This window comes from Equus przewalskii, chromosome 3 (assembly GCF_037783145.1).
Source record: "Equus przewalskii isolate Varuska chromosome 3, EquPr2, whole genome shotgun sequence".
NCBI classification, from domain to species: Eukaryota; Metazoa; Chordata; class Mammalia; order Perissodactyla; family Equidae; genus Equus; species Equus przewalskii.
In genome coordinates this window covers 66,948,450-66,969,219 of record NC_091833.1, presented here as the reverse complement: position 1 = coordinate 66,969,219, position 20,770 = coordinate 66,948,450, and the positions used below count along the sequence as shown (strand labels likewise).

Below are 20,770 nucleotides of genomic sequence, written 5' to 3'. Positions count from 1 at the left end.
TCTTTCCTCTTTTTTTTTTTAAGAAAGTTGGCCCTGAGCTAGCATCTGTTGCCAATATTCATCTTTTTTTTCCCCCTCCCCAAAGCCCCAGTACATAATGTATATCCTAGTTGTAAGTCCTTCTACTTTTTCTCTGTGGGATGCTACCACAGCATGGCTTGATGAGTGGTGTGTAGGTCATGCTCAGGATCCAAACTGGTGAACCTGGGGCCCCCAAAGCATAGCGTGCGAACTTAACCACTATGCCACTGGGCTGGCCCCTCTTTTTCTTTCTTTTTAAAAGTTTCTATAAGTTGCAAGTTTACAATTTCTGGGAAATAGATATTACTATGACTAACTCCAAGAGTGAGATGTTAAACATATTAGAACTCATTCATTCTCACATGAGTAGTTTCTTCTAGACCCACTAAAAAATATCTGTAGAGAATTGCTTTAAAATAATTTGCAAGGTGTGATTATACACATACACACAATATATATAACTAGTATTTCACACAGGTATATTTTATAGTATGTAACCATAAAACAATTTTATTTTTAGTTCTTTAGTAACAGAAAGTGTTATGGTCATTATAAATCACAAAACATGGTCTCAATTCAAAAATTAAAATACTCAGTTCTATTTAATAATCAAATTTTGAACTTGACTTAAAGTTGACATTTTTCCATTCCCTGGATCTTTACTCACCCAGTCCTTCTGTTCCTCATTTCCCACTTTATTAACTGGATTTGGATGCCTCTATGTCCATGCTGGAATGGTTAAGAATTTGGCATCTAACTTTGGTGCTCTAGGAACTGAGTATATATTTAAAACCTTCTAGGTTTTTCTAAACTTTGAAATTCCATTCCCACTTATTGCTGGAGTTGTCTCAACTACAGTTTCCTTACGTGGACAAATGTGACTATTCCAGCTTGAGTTTACTCCTTCCTCAGCATTTAAGCAGCTGGAGATATTTCTCAGTCTTAACCTGAGATCTGACTACCCCTCCAGGTGGCCTTTTGGACAGGACCTAAGATGACAGGGCTTTTTTGCTGGGTGGTCTATATCTGTTTCATAGGAAACATTTATGCATTATTTGTCTCAAAGTTATTGTTCAAACTGCCCAAGGGTATGACCTGTTCTTCACTCTGCTAAACAAGCACCAAGTCTCTTGCCCTTTCAGTATTCCAGGTGTGAGTCAGATTCCAGTCCACTGTGTTCCTCAATCTGCAAGCGTCTTCTTAGGGTCATATGGGTCTCTCTTTTAAAGCCCATTTCTGATCTTTATGTGAAGGAAATCATTTACTCTTCACATATGGGGGTGGTTGTAGTAGTATGAGAAATTACAGCACACCTATCTCCAAAGATAACCTCTTTAGGTATTCTTATCTACAGTTTCTGGAACTTTTTTACACCCTTAATGAAAGGCAGCAGATTCTGTGTTTATGTCTTGTGTGAGCACCTCTTATTCAAACGTTTATAGGCATAGACTGTAACTATGACTCTTGGTCTGGCAGTGGTAGTAGCTGGCATTACAATCTACCTAATGATTGTGTTTGCACAATAAGTCTGTGTGTATGGAAGGGTGTATGTAGAAAATGAAGCAGAGATGGTTACAAACACTTAGTTCTTAGGGAGATCATCTCTTTACTCCACTGTATATAACTCTTTCTATTTCTCTCTATGTAACTTCTTTTCCCCTTATAAACTGAAATGGATGTTTATTTAGCTAGACAGCCTCTTTTCTAAATGTTAGTATTTTTTTCAGAAAATACTGCTATATTTTAAAGCGGTAGTTCCCAACCTGTGAGCCATGAATTGTATAGTATGGGGGCATGATGGTAGCAGAAGATCATTCTAGGGAAAAATATTTATGTATACATCTGTTCTTCTAGACTTAATGAACAATGATTCTTGTGCATACGTGTATTACTGATTTTCAAACATAGGTAGATGTAATTCATTAAATACAAGTTGATTTAATAGCATTACTAAATTTGTAGTACTCTTTTGTCTTTATTTCTTTTCTTATTCAATAAGAAAGCAATTACTTTCTTGTGGGAATGTAGGAAAAATTTTTTTCCTATAAAAAGGTCCTCCATTCTTGAAAAGGTTAAGAAATACTGGGTTAAATAAAATAACAAGAACAGGACACAGAGAACTTGGCACAAAGAGCTATTTTTAAGAAAAATTGAACTCAAGGATCCAGTAATTTTTTTCTAATCTTTGCAAAATATATAGAAAAATTTGTACTGACTGTTATTTTCTATTCACCCCTTAATAATGGAAAAACTCTACTTTTTAAAGGAGAAACATTGTATAGAGGAAAAATTATAGGCTTTAGAATAAGAAATCCTAGCTTAGAATCCCAGATTCTAGGCTTTTACATTTATTTGTTTGTCAACTCATTGATTATCTCTTCAGAAAGTTATAAGTTCAGCAAAGGTAGAGACTATCACTACTTTATTCATTGATGTATTCCTAGCACCTAAATCTTCACCAGGATTTTAAAAAGAGCACACTAAACTTCTGGGTTTAGAATGCCCTAAGCCAAAGATGACTAGAGAACAAAGTTTGCAGTAAATGTTATTAACCATAAGAAACTCTTTCTGCCAAATAATCTTATCTGGCTCCTTTCCTTCCTTCATTTTCAAAGTTCCTAATTTTCCCAATAATGGAATCAGTAATTCCACGTGACTTTGAAGTCAGACATAATGAGTACTTACCGTAAGCAACAAAATAAACAATGAGTCCAATGACTACTGCAACAATCACCATCGTTAAAATTCCCAGGGTAATCTTTCCACATCTTGTGAGTTTCATTTTTGTGTTTGACTCTGTTCTTCTGAGCAAAAAGGACAAGAAAGCAAGTATTAATATGAGCACAAAGTAGGACTCTCTCAGAGATAAATATAGATTTGATGTTAGTGTACAAGTACATTATTTTACTATGTATGTTATTACTAACTATGGGTTCAGTGGACTGCTGAGCTTGGACAACAACATGTAGAATTAGTAAATATAATATTTGGCCTACTTATTTTTCAGCACATATGAATAATAATGGTAATATTAAAATCAAAATGCTTTCATTCATTCAGCAAATACATATAGATGTCCTATGTGGTAGACACAGTTGTAGGAACAAAGATCTCTTTCCTTATGTAGCTTACATTTTACTGAGGGGAGATAGACAACAAACAAAGAGCATAATTAATCAGTAAATATAATCAGTAAAAACATATTAGGTGCTGTGGGGAAAAAAAGTAGACCTAGGTAAAGAAGATGAGAAATGTGAGAGTGTGTGTGAGATGGTGGTGGCGGCAGGATGCAGTATTAGAGTGGTCAAGTTAGGCCTACTGAGGAGGTAAAATCTGAGCAGACTTGAGGTGGTTAGTCATGCAAATGTTTGGAAAGTTCCAGGCAGAGGAAATAATTTGACAAAGACCCTGAGGTCAGGACACGACTCGTATATTAGGAGAGCGGGTGACTGGAGCAGTGAGTGAAGAGTGGTAAGGGACTATCTGAGAGGTACCAAGGCCCAGATCAGGTTGGGCCTTGTGGGTTACTCTAATACAATTGACCTTTTCTCTGAGTGAAATGGGAGCTTGTAGGGCTTTGGGCAGAAAACTATGATGATCTCATCTAATTTCTTAATGGGATCCCTCTGACTTTTTTGTGGAGAGTAAATTATAGAGGGCAAGGGTGGAAGCAGAGTGACGGATAGGAAATGATTACAATAATCCTAGCACAAGATGATGTTAGCTTGGACCAGGATAGTATAGGTGGAAGAAATGAAAAGGGGTTGAAGTTTGGACGTATTTTGAGTATAGAGTTGACAGGCGTTCCTGATGGATTTGTGGGGAATGTGAGTGGAAAAGAGACAAGTGTGGTTTCCAGTTCTTTAGCTTGAGAACTTGAAGCATGGAGTTGTCATCAACTGAGATGGGAAGGCTGGTGATATAGCAGGTTTTGAGAAGATGATTGTGTGTTCAGTTTTGTTCATTATATGTTTTAGATGTGCACTGGGCATCCAAGTGGAAATGCAGGTGAGATACACAAGTCTGGTGTATGAGATAGAGGTCTAGGCTGGTGATATAAATTTGGCATTTGTCAACATGTCATTTAGGCTCTGGGAGTGGATGAGATTACCAAGGAAGTAAATGTAGAAAGAAAAGAAAACCAAGATATGATCCCTGGGACGCTCCCATATTAAGAGACTAGGAAGAAGAGGAAGACAAGCAAAGGAGAATGAGAAAAAGCAAATAGTGAGGGTGGGAGGAAAACCAAGAGAAAATGGCGTCCTGGAAGCCAACAGAAGTGTGTCAAGGATGAAGAAGGGGATTAGTGGTGTCAGATGTTGCTGATGGCTCAAATAAGATAGCAACTGAACTTTGAAAATTGACCATTGGTTTAGCATTATAAAGGTAATTGTTGACCCTGATGAAACAAGTTTTCTGAGTGGAAGGGGCATGATACAAGTTAGAGATGGTTTGAAAGAGAATGGAAGTAGGGAACTAGAGGCAGTGACCATTGACCACTCTTTTAGAGTTTGCTGAAAAGCGGATTAAAGACATGAGACAGTGGAAGAAATGAGATCAAGAGAAGTTTTATTTTATTATGGAAAATTTTAAATATACATAAAAGTAGACTAGTTTAATGAACCTCCATATATCCATCACATAGATTTAAGAACTATGAACATTTTGCAGTATTTACTTCATTATTTTTCTGAAATATTTTAAAGTAGTTACAGAAAAATAATTACATCATGACATTCACCCCTAAATGCTTTATTTTCCGTCTAAAAAATAAAAGCTTGAAAAAGAATATGCCATTGCTATACTTAATGAAATTATCAATAATTCCTTAATATCCTCTAATACAAAGTTTATATTCAAATATCACTTCTAGCCCTCAAAATGTCTTTCACAATGTTTGAACAAAAATCAAATCAATTATCTCCACATTGCACTTGGTTATTGTTTTCCTATGTCTCTTTTAATTTAGAACAGCTTCCATACTCTGCCCTCCTTTTTTTATTTTTCATGACAGTGACTTGTTGAAGATACTGTGTAAGTTGTCCTGTAGACTGCTCTACCTAAGAGAAGGAATTTGTGTGTTTATTTTTCAAAAATTTTAGTTGAATGTTTTATTTTGTGACAATTATATAGACTCACATGCAGTTGTAAGAAATAATACAGAGAGATTCCTTTCATGTTTTATCCAGTTTTCCCCAATGGTAACAAATTGAAAAACTACAGTACGATTTCACAACCAAGATATTTACATTGCTGCAGCCAAGATACCTAATATTTTCATCACAAGGGTCACTCATGTTGCCCTTTTATACCCACATCCACTTCCTCCAGTCCCCTTGCCCTCCTTAATCCCTGGAAACCACTAATCTGTTCTCCTTTTCAATAATTTTGTCATTTCAAGAATGTTGTATAAATGGACTCATACAATATGCAACCTTTTGAGCTTTGATCTTTTTCACTCAGCAAAATTCTCTGGTGATTCATTCAGATTGCTGCATGTATCAAAAGTTCTTTTATTATTATTTTTTAAATTGCTGAGAAGAAATTCATAGTTTATATGTACCACAGTTTGTTTAATCATGGACTCATTGAAGGACATCTGGATTGTTTCTGCTTTTTGACTGTTAGGAATAAAGTTACTGTAAACATTTGTGTACAAGTTTTTGTGTGAACATAAGTCTTTATTTCTTTGTGATAAATGTCCAGAGGTACAACTGCTAAGTTGTATGGTAGCTGTATGTTTAATTTTTAAGAAACTGCCAAACTGGTTTTTAGAGTGGCTGCAACATTTGATATTTCAATCAGCAAATTGTGTGGTCCACTTCCTCTGCATCTGTGCCAACATTTGTTGTTGTCACTATTTTAAATTTTAACCATTCTGATGGGGATGCAGAGATATCACATGATTTTAATTTGCATTGAGTAGTGATGTTGAAATCTTTACATGTGTTTGTTATTGTTTATCCTGTGAATTGTCTGTTTAAATCTTTTGCCTATTTTCTAATTGGATTGTTCTTTTTTTACTGTTGAGTTTTGAGAATTCTTTATATATTCTAGATACTAGTCCTTTGTGAGATTTGTGTTTTGCAAACACTTTTTCCCAGTTTGTAGCTTGTCTTTTCATCTTCTTAATGGAGTATTCCAGAGAGCAGAGGTTTTTAATTTTGATGAAGTCCAATTTCTCAGTATTTCCTTCACTGGATCATGCTTTTAGTGTCAAATCTGAGAACTTTGCCTAGCTCTAGATGTCAAAGATTTTCTCCTGTATTTTTTTCCTAAAAATTTTGTATATCTTATTCTATGATTCATTTAGAATTAATTTTTACATGAAATAAGAGAGTTAGGTTGAGGTTAATTTTTGTTCCTTTGGATTTCTACTTGCTCCATCACCATTTGCTGAAAAGACCATCTTTCCTCCAGTGAATTTCTTATGCACTTTTGTCAAAAATCAGTTGGGCATATTTATGTGGGTCTATTTCAGGGTTTTCTTCTGTTTCATTGATCAATGTGTCTCTCCCTCCTCCAATACCGCACAGCTTTGTAAATCACCCATTCTAGTTTCCTAATTTGCAAGAAAGGGAAATTGTAGGACAATATTTTCTCTTTAGGATGTTTCAAATCTAGAGAATGTATGCATCCTAAGTAGAGATTTCTCCTCTTGCTATTATCACTATATTTAGGGTTAGGGTTAGGGTTAGAGTTAGGATTAGGGTTCTTTCCTGATCTCCAGAAGGAAAATTAAATCATATAGGCCACTCTAACTTGCAACTCTCACTTACCTTACAGCCAAAATCTAAAATCACCACAGTGACTTATCTCTCTTGATTCACAAATGTAAAGTGATAAAGAACCAAAATTAATTTTAAAGGCAGATGAATTAAATATTTATTTCCATCAGTCTCACTTGAGTTTTCTAAGATGCAAATGTCTTTCCTACTTGCAAAGGGTTTTATTAACTTGGAGTTAGTGTGTGTGTGTGTTCTTAAATTCAAAAGGAAAATTCAACTTTGTCGACATCCGGAGTCTTTAAAGCATTCTCTAAAAAAAATGTCAGACATATAAATTCCATGTTTTTCCAAAGTGTTGTTATTATGTGGAATGTAGATTGAAAAAGACTACATATTATTTGAGAGAAATTGGGTCTTTGGAGGGAGTTAAAGTGAGGACTAGAAAATCTTGTTTTGATTTCAGCAATGTGCCTTAATTTTCCAAAGTGTTTTATTTATTCACCAAGTGTATCCCGAAGCCACTAAATGTAATAATGATATGGTGGTAATGATATTGAGGATTATTTAGGGATTTCAGAAACAGTGGCTTGCTGGTGAATTGTACTTAAAAAGTTAATTCCTTGAAAGAATGAAACCAGGATCTGTCTGCACATTATTTCTCAAATATTGTTTATGGAGCATAAAAAACATAGCAGGTTAACATGCAGGATATAGAACACATTACTTAGCAGCCAAGATTAAACACTTTTTCTACAGTTTTTTGTTAATTAAATCAAAAGAATTAACAGTAACTTAATTCGATGGAAAAGATTTTAGAGGTTCTCTTACAACTAATTAAACTAAATATAAATGTGTAAAATGACTGATTATTCAAACTTTTTATCTGGAAGTTATGCTCTGCTCAATACTATACTGTTCACCTAGAATCTAGATGTTGGAAAGATGTCCAAACCATAGAAGTTGTCCAAATATTTTATTAAAAATATTGGTCTGTCTGAATGAGTTTATCAAGGCATATCAAGGCATTTTTTTGGAGTGCCAGGAAAGACTGTAATGTGTATGTGAACATTTGTCTTTGTGAGTTAATTTGATTAGCTTAAGAATCAAAGCATAAAAATTATTTGTCCACCTTTGTGTGCCCTGGAACTGTCAGCACATTTCTTTGACTTTCAGGCCAATTGCTATCCGTGCATATGGCATTGCTAATGGGAAGGAATACAATACTCTCTTGTTGCTGTTCTTGTTTCCAACTAAAATGTAAATCACACTACTGAAAATGTATAGCAGTGCAGCATTGTCATGTTTTAATAATTAAAAATTAAGACCTAAACTTTGGTCTACTACTTCCTACAGGTAAAATAGCACAATGTGAACATAAATATTGTCGTTATCAACATACATCATTAGAAATATATACATGTAACTATCTTGTGTTCTTTCCATTTTCAAAGTACAATGATCTTTAAAAATAAAATCCCCCAATTTTACTTCAACAATTTCAAGAATTATACATACACTTTTCATAAATATTCTAACTGAGATGAAAAGATTTACAATTAACAAGCAAAATAGGCATAATGATTAAAATTTATCAACCTTAATCATTCTTGTTTTTCCATTATTTATGATTTATATTGGTCCTATTTCCGTAAAAAGGTTGAGGAAGTAGCTCATTTTTAAGAACTTTAAAATACAAATAAAGCTACTTTAGCTAATTTAGTCCCTTCAGAAAATTTACCCAAGGATCAATGGCAGGCCACCCTGCAGCCCACTCCCCTTAAGCCCACCTGTTCTGCAGTGGTGTCCATGCCTGCTCTCTCTGCGGAGGTTGTCCCTTTGCCATCTTCTCCTCAAGTGCTGTGCAGCACAGTCATTCTCCGCCTATTTAGCTTACGAGATCCTGTGACTTTTATGTGTTTTATGATAATGGTATAATAATAATAGCACTCATACAACTTTTCATCTTCAAAGTACTTTCTGAACACTTACTAATTAATTTTACATTAGTAAAACATGAGATGTATATATGCTGCTCCGTGAATAAGAAGTAATCGTATGACTCAAGTGGAGGCAAAATTTAAAATTCTTAGAAGTAGTGACTGAAGAAGCAATAGGATCATCTGGCTTGAGAAGAACAGTGAATCTTTACTCAGTTTTCGGCAGTGTGTGAATTTGGAGACGAGCAGCTACTCTTCTCACTCCTTAGAATCCACTTCCAAAGATTGTGGTAGTTTTTTTTATTGCTTTTTGGTGAAAGGCCAATGGCTCTCCAAGCTCTAACCCTCTATTAGGATCTGAATCCTCTCCAACTTGTAATTCTCTTGCTTCTTTCAACCCATATATCATCCTTTATGAATTCCTCCCTGAAATTTTTACTACTATTCTAATACTAGTGCTCATTAAAGAACTTTTCATTCCCTGAAATTCAAAGGGTGTTGCTATCTTATTAAAAAATTTATTAGTTTAACCAGTAATTTTCCAAAGTTTTGGATGGCATTCTGGTTCTTAACAGCCAATTTAAATGTCGGTGTAGAGATTAGATCGGACACATCCTAATGGTTAGCCACCTGGAAGAGAGAGAATTTGTCAGAGGCTAGGGACCAGCAGTAAGGGAGAATCTAGTTATGCTGGGAGAGAAGGCTTTCTTGGGTGACAGTCTTTGTTAAAGAGACTCAACCTTATTATATGGTCAAATAGAATCTTTGTTCTACCTATGTAACCTCTTTTCTTCCCAAAACAGGTAAAGGGAAAGATAATCAGGGAAATTGTATTAGAATGAAAAAGAACCAAAATGGCAGTTCTTGTATCAGTTATTAATAGGACCTTGATGAGATATGTTTACATTCTTTAAAAATTTCCCTTTTAATTGTATTTATTTGAGTATTCCAAACTCTATGCTTTTGCCTTATCTTCAAAATATCTAGTATGCTCCTCTCACTCTCATTTGTCTGTGTAAATTCTACTCATCCTTCAAGGTTGGCTCAATTCTTACTTTCTCAATGTGGGCTTCTCAAAATATACTGCTTTGTCATCTGAAGCTCATAAACTCACAGGATCTTGCACCAAAATCTACACAGGATTTGGGTATATAAGACCATGGGTCAGGTGAGAAACTTCCTGAATTATTTTCTTAGAATGGCATTTGGAGATCAAGAAACAAAGTATTCTGATATAGGATACCTCCTTCTTTCATTGATCAAAACATATATATTGGATAAATAAACAGTGGAAGATCTAGGCAATGGAATGTTATTCAACACTAAAAAGAAATGAGCTATCATGTCATGAAAAGCCATGGAGGAAACTCAAATGCATATTGCTAGGTGAGAGAAGCCAATCTGAAAAAGCTACATACTATATGATTCCAACTATGTGACATTATGGAAAAGGCAAAACCATGGAGACAGTAAAAAGATCATTGGTTGCCAGGGATAAGGGTGGAAGTTGGGATGAAGGGGCAAAGCACAAAGGGCAGTGAAAATACTCTGTATGATACTATAATGATTGATACATGTCATTATACATTTGTCCAACTTCATAGAATGTAGAAAACCAAGAGTGAACCCTAAGGTAAACTATAGACGTTTGAGTGTTTATGATATATTAGTATAGGTTCATCAGTTGTAACAAATGCACCACTGTGGTCAGCATTGTTGATAATGGGGGAGGCTATGCATATGTTGGAGCAGGGAATATATGGGAAATTTCTGTGCCTTCCTCTCAATTTTGCTGTGAACCTAAAACCTCCCTAAGAAAATAAAGTATTAAAAAAAAATGTGTTGCACACGTACTATGGCTTTGGTACTAGGCTAATTATAGAATTAGAAATAATATCCTGAGGTGAATATAACCTCACAATAAAGGCAGTCAAATAAACTGGTGACTAAAACATATCAAAATAAACCCTAGGTGGAGCACTCATGGAGCACTATGTGAACGAGGAAGTGAAACTGAATCCTGCTGTTGTGGGAGGGAGTCAGAGAAGAGTATTCAGAGGATGAGATATCTAACCCAAGACTTGAAGGATGCGTAGGAGTATAGTATTCCATCAGGTGAGGGTAATGAATTAGCCCAGTAAAAAGCAAGAGAGCATTGCAATTTGGGGGTGACTGAAAATTACCCCGAAGTAATTGCCCAAGCTGTAGATGGTGCAGGAGTTAGTGTGTATGTGTGTGTGTGTGGGGGAGCTGACAGGAGATGACATGAGAGAAATTGGAAGCGTCCAGATTCTGTAAGGCCTGCTGGTCTATTTAAGGAGTTTGGACTTGACTTCAGAGCAATGCAGTGCTAATGGAGAGTTTAAATAGGCTTAGATTGACATTTTGTTAACTCTGGATTGCTATGTGGAAAAGAGACTATGAAATTGGAAGGAAACAGTTACAAAGTTATTTTAGTCATCCAGGTGCAAGGACTTTGAATTAAGGCAGTGAGATGGAGATTTCAAGACTCAGTTAAGAGATTTGATATGATTTAATGATTGATTGGATATGGGGAGTGAGGGAGTTGAGGAATCAAAAACAACATTGATAAATGATTTCATAAAAGTACAGTTTTGACAAAGGCACCTGTGATGCCTTGGTGTATAAGATAACAAACAATGAGCTGTGTGATAATGAGTTACTTCCCAGCTTGTTAAACGACTCTTTCCAAGTAGTGTCGAGTAATAGTTAGAAATGAATCTCTTGAAGCTATTTAGTATACACTCTACTTTGGCCTTGTTCTATTTAATATTTTAATCAACAATTTAGGAGAATATTTTTGTAGAAGTAGCTAATATGATAGGGTCCAAATCAAGATTCAAAATAATACTAACAAGTTAAATTATAAAATTCTTGGGAAAAAATAGATGCTAAGATGATACATAATATAATATTATTCATATATTAATTATATGGTTTTGCATTACAGTTAAAACATAAATACAGCATGAGGGAAGCATTGTGTTTCAGAAGTGCAAACAACTAATAATCCAACTGTATGTTGCTGCTGTTCCCCAGCTGCTGACCTGAAGAACAGAAGTCGACATTCCCCATCATAGGAAGTAGTATTCTCACTGTTTTCCACAGTTATTCAACCATATCTAGAGTACTGTATGCAATTCTGGGTGCTGTAGTTTCAGATAAATGATGATAAAGTAGTGCAAAACCAGAGGAGAAAAGCTGGAATCATGACATGGCTGGAAACCATACAAAGGCTGGTTGAAGAAACAGAATGTTTCTCTCACAAGGTCTAAGGCGAGACATGATAACTGAGGTTAAAGTATTTGAGACACCATCATGTTGGTCTGTTTTGTGAGATTTTCCTTTTTCAGAAAGCAAAACAATTGTTTAGAATAACTTTTTAATTTTTTTTTTTTAATTTTTGGTAATTCCTTTTGATCCTGTGACTCTTTCCCTCACTTCATGCATTCTGAGTTTACTGTCATCGAGCAAAGCTTGGTATATCAGGAATGTAAAGACAATTTCAAACAGACTATTTAGGCATATGGTGGAATCAATATCTTAAAAAATTTTGTCTTTGCTTTTAATCAGAAGAAGCTGGCTCTTTTAATGATCAAAACTGAGCTCTTAGAGGGATTCAAGTGTACAGAAAATTTTCTATTTCTTATGATAGATGCATCTGTGTTCGTTTAAAAAAAGGTTCTCTTCATTCTGTAGCAATATATTGTATACTTTTTGTATATATATTATTTCATCATATTTAAAATACACTTATTTTAAGCTGATGCTCAAGCTTATGCTATAGAATTGGAAAAATACTTTATTGTTCAGAGCAAATTTTTTCCCCACCTGACCGGACTATGTAAAGTTTTGTGGGCTAGTAAAGGGAGTAGAGAGTCAGAGGAAAGCACTAGAGTGAGAGCCTGGGAAAAGGTTCTGTGAACCCCAAACCCTTCTCATACTTCTCCCTCAACTCTGGGTTAGTTCTAGAGATTAGGAATAGTAAAATTCAGATAAGTATGGAGGGATCTGAGAGTAGAGAGGTCTTGTGGCCCCTTCACATTGAAAGCGGGTAATTGACAACCTTGCCGAGTTCCTTGTGCCATTATGGTGCTTAAGCCCTTGAGTAGAGAGACTTCATGATGAACTGAGGCAGAGAGACCCTGAGGGAGCCTTGTTGAGTTTGATGGTGACTGAGAATAGTAGGGGACAGTAGGCCATTTGTTCTATGCCTCCAAGAAGTGTGCAGAAATGAATGCGTGAGAAAGATTTACCAATACCTCTCACACTTTCATCCTACATTCCCTGTCAGCATTTGTTTTTATCACAATGATATATATGGAAGCTTTAGTTTTCTTTCCTTCAGAGGAAGGAGTTTTGTTGGAGGCAGTAGTCAGAGGGAGTGCAGGAGATGCATCATGTCCCTGGGACTGTCAGCTCTTAGAGGAGTCAAGACCCAAAACAGAACATTTTATTATAATGAGGAGTCTGGTGAGATTGTAAGGAAGAGATGATTAATACAAGCTGAGTGAAATGTTCGAGAGGTCTTTTTTGAGACTTTGGACCCCATCAGAATTGCTTGTTATGAAAAAGTGTGGCACAGATTTTGGGAGAAGCCAGTCTTTCTGCCCCTGCACAGATACCTCCATCATTTTCAAGGGTTGGAAGTTTAGGAAATTTCCAGAGATAGCATTTATGGCCTGGATGTGGAAGATAGGTGGTCACAGTGGTGAGATATATGCAAGTGGCTTCATGTGCACAGGCTATGGGCATATTTAAGCCTGGGAAAGAAAGAGAAAAAGCTCAGATTCTATGTGGAGCTTACAGGTAAAAGAAGCATGGTTCAAGAAGGAGGCATATGTTGTATATCATCACACTGAGAGTGAGAGTATGTCTAGAAAGATATGAGGAAGAACATAAAGAAATTTCCTAAACCATCTGAATGATACTATTCTGAAGTTTCCAATTTGAATTAGAGCCAGTATATATTTGTTGATAATAAGGGACATGAATACATAATAACTCTTTAAAATCTAGATCATTAGAACATGATTTCCATAATATGGTGGCACAAGTGAGAACAGGACTATCATTATAATGTAGAGGAAATTGTATTTACATATTCTTATTCTGATTCTTAGGTTGAAAACTGATTCTTAGGTTGAAAACTCATAGAGTTTGGAAAATAAAAATAACGTGAAAAATTCAAATCATGCTAATGATTAGTTTCTAAAGGATAAGTACACAGGATTTATAATCTGAAACTCTGCCTTTAAATCCTAATTGCAATTTAACAGCTCTGTGAATTTAGACATTTTATTTAACTTCTCTGAACCTTAGGTTCTTCCTCTTAAAAATAGTTGTAATAATAATAATACTTCTCCTGGGTTTATTACATGGAGGGCCTGGTGGTTAGCAAATGCTTCATAAATGTCAACTATTATAACTATCCTTATTATCATTTCTACCACTATTTCAGATCATACTTTCAACAATTAGGTTTTTATTCTACAAGAAAACATGATTTTCTTATTGTATGAAATTATTCTTTCATTCATTGCTAATGGGAATTTTTCTCACATAGTTTGGTACTTTATTCCTCAGCATATAAGACATCTATGGTATGCTGGACACCTGAACAAATGGTCTCTCAGGGGAGAATGAACTAACAGGTATTCATGGCTCCATAAAATAATCTCGTGAGTTAAATAATTAGCAGTGTTAAGCAGATACACCTTGCGTGTGTGTGTGTGTGTGTGAGTGAACACATTGGCAAAACAGTTGGTTGAAAATGAATGAGTCAACTGTTCTCTGTTCTTTACTTGCAAAAACCAAATCTGCACTGCCTAATGTGGGAAGCAACCTGACTGGTTGCTCACATATTTGAGTATTGTTAGGCTACAACTTTAAAGAACATTAGAGTATCAGTCACCTTTGCTTGCTTCACTATTATTGGACCATTTTATACACACACACACACACACACACACACACACACACATATTGCTTGGTCTGTTATTCTCCAAAAAAATCCTGGGTAAAAAAGGCAGTTTTTGCTCCCATGGTTTCTATTTATCAAAGACAAATACCCCCAATGAATTAGAACAGTTTGTGAGGAAATATGTGCAAGTTTTAGATTAAAATAAATTTTATTAACTGAAGTGTAACTTCAAAATTGGTCAAATGAAGAGACTGAAAATAGTTTACACTGGAATAACCCAGCAAATCAGCTTATGTGGGAGTATCCTAGCATAACTGCTGCCAGTAAAAAGAGATATCCTTATAGAACTGTTTTATCTGGAGCAAGTTTTAACAGATAGAGGAAGTTTTGGATAATCTATAGACTTTGATAGTAGGGTAGGCCTGGAAATGTTAACACTTTTAATATATTAATGTTGGAATTCAGAGAAATTATCTACTTCATGAGTTCTACTCAAGTGAGTTTTGTAATCATGTTAACAAATGCTCACTTCATAATATTGTAGGTATGCTTTATTTTTACAAAAGAAAGATCCAGAACACATTTTTATGAGAACTTATTGTTTTTCACTAACTTGAGGAAAGCACTTGCCTGATGTGTGCATGTAAAAAGATAAAGTTTAATGTTAACTTCACTTAATGAGAAAATATAGATGTTGGTAACAAGAGAGTGTGAACTTTGAAGCTTTCACAATTTAATTTTTCCTGATCATGTTTTGTTTGTCATAAATTCAGCAAAGGAGCTCAATGCAATCTGCTCAAAAAAGAGATTGCCTTTATTTAACTACCCAGGCAGACTGGTGGCAACTGAAATCCTGCACCCATGTGGATCGGAAACTCCAAATGCAAGAAGATTTCTCACTTTCTGTTAAGGAGTGGCACTTCTTTTTTATTTGCTTTAGATCTTTAGAAAAAGATGTGTTGCTTAAGATTAAAATTAAGGAATAATATAAAATAGATTTTTAGAATGTATAGCTAGTTATGAACTAAATTACCTGATTATATATCTTCAGAGCAAAAAAATTTCCCACTTGCTTAAAAAATTCTTTTTGCTCAGTTATTCTATTTTTGAATCTTTTTTCTTAATAACTGTTTTATATTGTCTGTTTTGTATAATTTATTAAGATGCTCACATTTCCTCATTTTACATGAAGTAAAACTCTATGAAAGAGGGGAAATTATTGTTGGAGCTTTACAGATAAAGAATGGAAAGACTGCCCATGGTGAACATGGTCCTTCAACAGACCGATGAGGGAAGAACAGTGCAAATGGCTGGCGAGAGGTGGGGGCGGTGATGAGGAGCTTGGCCTGAATCAAAGAACCTGCGATTGAGCTGACTTCTGCCATTTCCTACTGTAGGAACTTGCTCACATCAATTAACTTCGCTGGCCTTTTGCATAGAGTTTGAATACGTTTTTAAAGAAAATACCTACTACTTCAAATAATTGTTACCATTAGATCATATTATGAGTTGAGTTTATTTGCTCATCCCTTCTTTTTCTAAAAATAACAATATGGAAAAATGTCTGTTGATAAAATGAAAATATTATCCAACACTGGGACATAGTAGTTAGACTAACAGCTACCATTGCTGCTTATGAAATTTATTTTTATATCATTGCCATATAAAAGTGTACCTGTAAGCCTCTAACGTAATGTTAAAGTTTCTTTTTAGTGTGGATGCCTACAATAAAACTTACTCTTAAAAATTATGAGTCCATGACACTCCAGAAAACTATATGAAATAAGTTTAGGCAAAATTCTGACATTTTCCAGCTATGAGTCCAAACATCTAAATATCTAGTAATATCCAAGGGATTTACTGAATTTATTTCTTCTGAACATATATTGGTGTCTTAAAGTCATAGACGTGGCCACTAAATTTGATAGTTTTCTTTCCTAGTTGCAAGTCAAAGAAACAGCTGGAAGGAAACCCTGACCATTTTTCCTGACTAGTAGAACCAAAACAGGAAATAAATTGTTGTTGTCATAAAAATGGAAATGATTAGAATATTAAAAGATGCTTACTCTAGGACTTTCTCTATGAAAGCATTGCAAATGATGAAAACTGTAAAGTGCAAAACCTGCTATTATAATCTTTTCCAGAAAGGGACTAAAAAATGGGAAGACAGAAAATTACCAGCAAAGAAAACTTAAGGACATTGATTTCCTAAGTACTTTTCTAAGGACTACTATGAGTATTCTATTTACACACACACACGCGTACACACACACAACCTCTCATTACTTAAAACCTTGTTACTTTTATTATTGTGAGCGCAATTGTTTAACAATCTCTGTGAATCATTTGAGCTTGTCTCTTGTCAAAAAATGCGATTACATGTATCTTTTTATTTTACCCTCGAAAACTTATAGTTTAGGAAAGTTACTAATTGTAGAAGAAATGGAACCTAATATTTTGAATAGAACCATGCATACTAGAAATGTTTAAGTATGTTAACAATGTTAACATTGATAGGCAATCCTATTAGATGTATAAAATTCAAACGAAAACAATTATTAAAAGATTAATGTGGATCGTGAAGAGGAATAAAATGATTTTCCTGCTATCCATCATGATATATACTATTGAAAAAGAGTTTCATATATTTCCTTTAAGAGTTCTTTCCTGAATGACCTGAGAGTTACGGATTGCTTACTCTCACTATGCCTGGGGATGCCTACAAATGTTCTGCATTAGAGATGTGAAAAACAGTACACATACAGGAAAGGACATAAAAGATAAAAGTACAACTTAATGACTTACTACAAAGCAAATATCCATAGAAGTTTGCTAACAAACCAGCAGCTCTTATAACCACGGGACCAGTTTTAAGTGACCCCCATCTTATCAACACAAGGTTAAAGTTGTTTTTCAGGGGCCGCGAGCCAAAAAAAGGAAGTCATGTAGCCAGAACATGTGCAGAGGAGAAAATCTTGACCTGAAATAATACCCAGAACTGACGATTCAACCCTCATGGAACCAAAGGACCAGGACACGACCGGAACTCAACAGCTAAACTCTTATCAGAAGCAAGGGGTCCGTGGTCTAGCAGATCCAGTGTTAAGGCCCCTTTCCACACCTTACCATAAATGTTTAAAGCCCTCCAATCAAAACCTGCCCTGCTATTGCTTCCACATATCAGTCTATTCCCTCTAACCTCTTCAATTTTGCCCCAAACCTCAGATTAGGAAGACAGATTTGAGAGCCTTGCCTCCTGTCTCCTTGCTGGTCAACCTCACAATAAAACGTTTTTTTTTCTCAAAAGCTGGTGCCATAAGTATTGCTTTTTATGTGCATTGGGCGTCAGGTCCTCTTGCTGAGTAACATTCTCTGCTTTTCCTTTCCTATTTACAATTCCACCCTGCTCCCCTAATGTTAAACATTGTCTTGTATTTTTTGGCAATAAATTCCTTGCTTTTTAAAAGTAGTTTTTTATGAGTAAGAATGAATTACTGAGCAATATAGTTTTTTTAAACATATAAATAGAATAGTATCCTATGTATTCCTATGTGACTGACGCCTTTTGTTTAACTTTGTGTTTTTAAGGTTAATCTATGTTGTTAAGTGTGGCTCTAATTTATTCGTTTTTGCTGTTGTATGATATTTCCTTGCATAAACATAACGAAATTTACTTATCCACTGTTGATGGATATTTGGTTGTTTCTACTGTTTTGGTCATTATGAAAAATGCTGCTTTGAATGTTCCAGCTCATGAGCACCCATTTCTAGAGTATTCACTTCAGAATGGAATTGTTAGGTCATAGGATATGCATATGCTATCTTTTATTAGTTAATGTCAATTTTTTTCCAAGTTTATTAAGGCAATTTATACTCCCCCATCCTTACCAGTTTATGATACTATCAGACTTTCAATTTTTATCCATTGGTATGTAGTTGTGGTATATTATAGTGGCTTTATTTTTCATTTTCCTTATTTTTAATAAGATTGGGCCCCTTTTCTTCCATTTATTGGCAATTTGGCTTTCTCTTTTTTCTGGCCTTTTGTCCATTTTTCTTTTGAGTTATCTGTCTTTTCCTTATTGATTTGTAGTCATTCTATATGTATTCTAGATACAAGCTATTTGTTAGTTATATGTATTGCAGATATCTTCTTTCACTCTGTAATATTGCCTTTTTATCTTTTTATCTGAATAACAAAAAGTTCTCAATTTTGATAAAGTCAAAGTTAGCATTTTTTTCTTTAAGCTTTTTGTTGTGGTGCTAAAATCATGTTTTTCATCTTCCTTAAGACATCAAGATAGTTCTTGAGGTTATCAAGATATTTCCTTATATTATTTTCTAAAAGCTACATTTCACATTCTTTCTTCTAGTCATACCATATGGCTTTTGTCTCCTACTTCCCTGAAGATATAAATTCCATAAAATTGCTATTTCCAGTCTCAATCCATCCTCTGAGATACAGAAATGTATTTACAGTTGTCTATCTGACCTGATTGCTTGTACACTTCAAAGGTAATAGATTCAAAAAGAAACTCTTGATTCCTTAACCCTAAAACCAGTCCTCCTCCCAAATTTTCCTCTCAGTTGTTCAGGCTCAAAATTTGAGTCAACCTTGATCTTTCTCTTTCCCTCAGCCCCTAAATCTAGTCTATCAGAAATTCCTAGTCTATCAGAAATTCCTGTTGTTTCTCCCTGAAATATTTCCTGAATTCAACTGTTTCTCACCATCTTCATTGCTAGCTCCTGGCTTTAAGTCTGTCCCATCTTTTCCTTGGATTACTGCTGAGTAACCTAGATTGTAGACAAGGAGCCACTGACAGGACAGAATATGGAGAGACAGAATAGTTTCCTATAGGCAAAAGTGTCAAACAAGAGTGCATTTTATCTCCGTATCTGTTTAATCTGTACACAGAACATATCATACGAAAAACTGGGTTAGCCTCCAATGAAGGAGGAGTGAAAATTGGTGGAAGAAATATCAACAATCTAATTTAAGATATGCAGATGACACCATCTTACTGATACAAAGCAGCAATGACTTGAAGTGATTTCTGATCAAAGTGAAAGAAATTGCCAAAGCAGGACTGCATTTGAGCATCAAGAAGAAAAAAATCATAACTATAAAGAACTATGCAACTTTAATGTAGACAATGATGACATTGAAATTGTCAAAGGTTTTGTTTACCTTGGTTTAGTCATCAATTTAAACAGAGACTGCAGCCAAGAAATCAGTAGAAGACTGAGACTTGGAAGGGCAGCAATGAAAGAATTAGGAAAGATCCTCAAGTGTAAGGAAGTATCACTAGAAACTAAGGCCAAGATTATCCACACCGTCATAGTCCCAATTACTATGTATGGGTGTGAAAGCTGGACAGTGAAGAATACTGATAAGAAAAAAATTGATTAATTTGAAATATGGTGTTGGAGGAGAGATCTGTGGATGACTTGGACTGCCAGAGAGATGAACAGTGGGTCCTAGAGAAAATTAAGCCTGATAACTATCACTGAAGGCAAAAATGATAAAACTGAGGCTGTTCTACTTTGGGCACATCATGAGAAGGCAGGATTCTTTGGAAAAGAGTAATGCTGGGAAAAGTAGAAGGCAGCAGGAAAAGAGGGAGACTAAATATGAGATGGATTGACTCCATAAAGGAAGCCATAGGCATAAGTCTGCAGGAACTGAGTGGGGCTGTTGAAGACAAGACATTGTTGATGTCACGCATTCACAAAATCGCCATAGTCGGAGCAGACCTGATGGCACATAAGGACAACAATTGCAGGAGTCTTCTGACTCATCTCCCATCTACTTTTGTCTTCTTGTAGCTCTTTCTCTTTAGAGTAGCCGTATTAATCTTTAGAAAATGGAAAATTGGTCATATGATTTCGCTCTAAACTCTTGCCCTCAAATTTAGAATGAAGTCGAAACTTCTTTATATGGCCCACATGCCTATTTCTTCCACCTCATCTAACATCAGCATTTCTTTCATTAGTTTTGCTCCAGCCACATTGGCTTCTTACTGTTCCTCAAACCCACAAACTTGTTGTCACCCCAGGACTTTTACACTTGCTTCTGTCTCTGCCTGGCTTGTTCTTTCCTGGAAGTTGGCTTGACTAGCTCAGAATAGTGCCTGGCATAT

At 35.3% G+C, this 20,770-nt stretch overlaps 1 protein-coding gene and 1 long non-coding RNA gene across 3 annotated transcripts in view; one reads left to right on the top strand and one right to left on the bottom strand.

Annotated features, from left to right (window-relative positions):
- LOC103552782 (transmembrane protease serine 11C-like) overlaps positions 1-8,962 on the bottom strand; it is a 65,497-nt gene extending 56,535 nt beyond the window's left edge. The window contains exons 1-2 of one of the 2 annotated variants that reach the window (XM_008522997.2): positions 8,537-8,962; positions 2,707-2,825 (exon numbers count right to left, since the gene is read on the bottom strand). In XM_008522997.2, the coding sequence (XP_008521219.1) occupies positions 2,707-2,825; positions 8,537-8,592 (175 nt within the window). In that variant the 5' untranslated portion in view covers positions 8,593-8,962. The remainder of the gene's footprint in view (positions 1-2,706; positions 2,826-8,536) is intronic. The other variant, XM_008522998.2, reaches the window with a different exon arrangement.
- The window catches only part of LOC103564528 (uncharacterized), a 107,726-nt gene extending 93,827 nt beyond the window's left edge, over positions 1-13,899 (top strand). The window contains exons 2-3 of the long non-coding RNA XR_011538177.1: positions 10,659-10,801; positions 11,658-13,899. This is a non-coding gene — a long non-coding RNA (uncharacterized lncRNA). The remainder of the gene's footprint in view (positions 1-10,658; positions 10,802-11,657) is intronic.
- Positions 13,900-20,770: the final 6,871 nt, after the last annotated feature.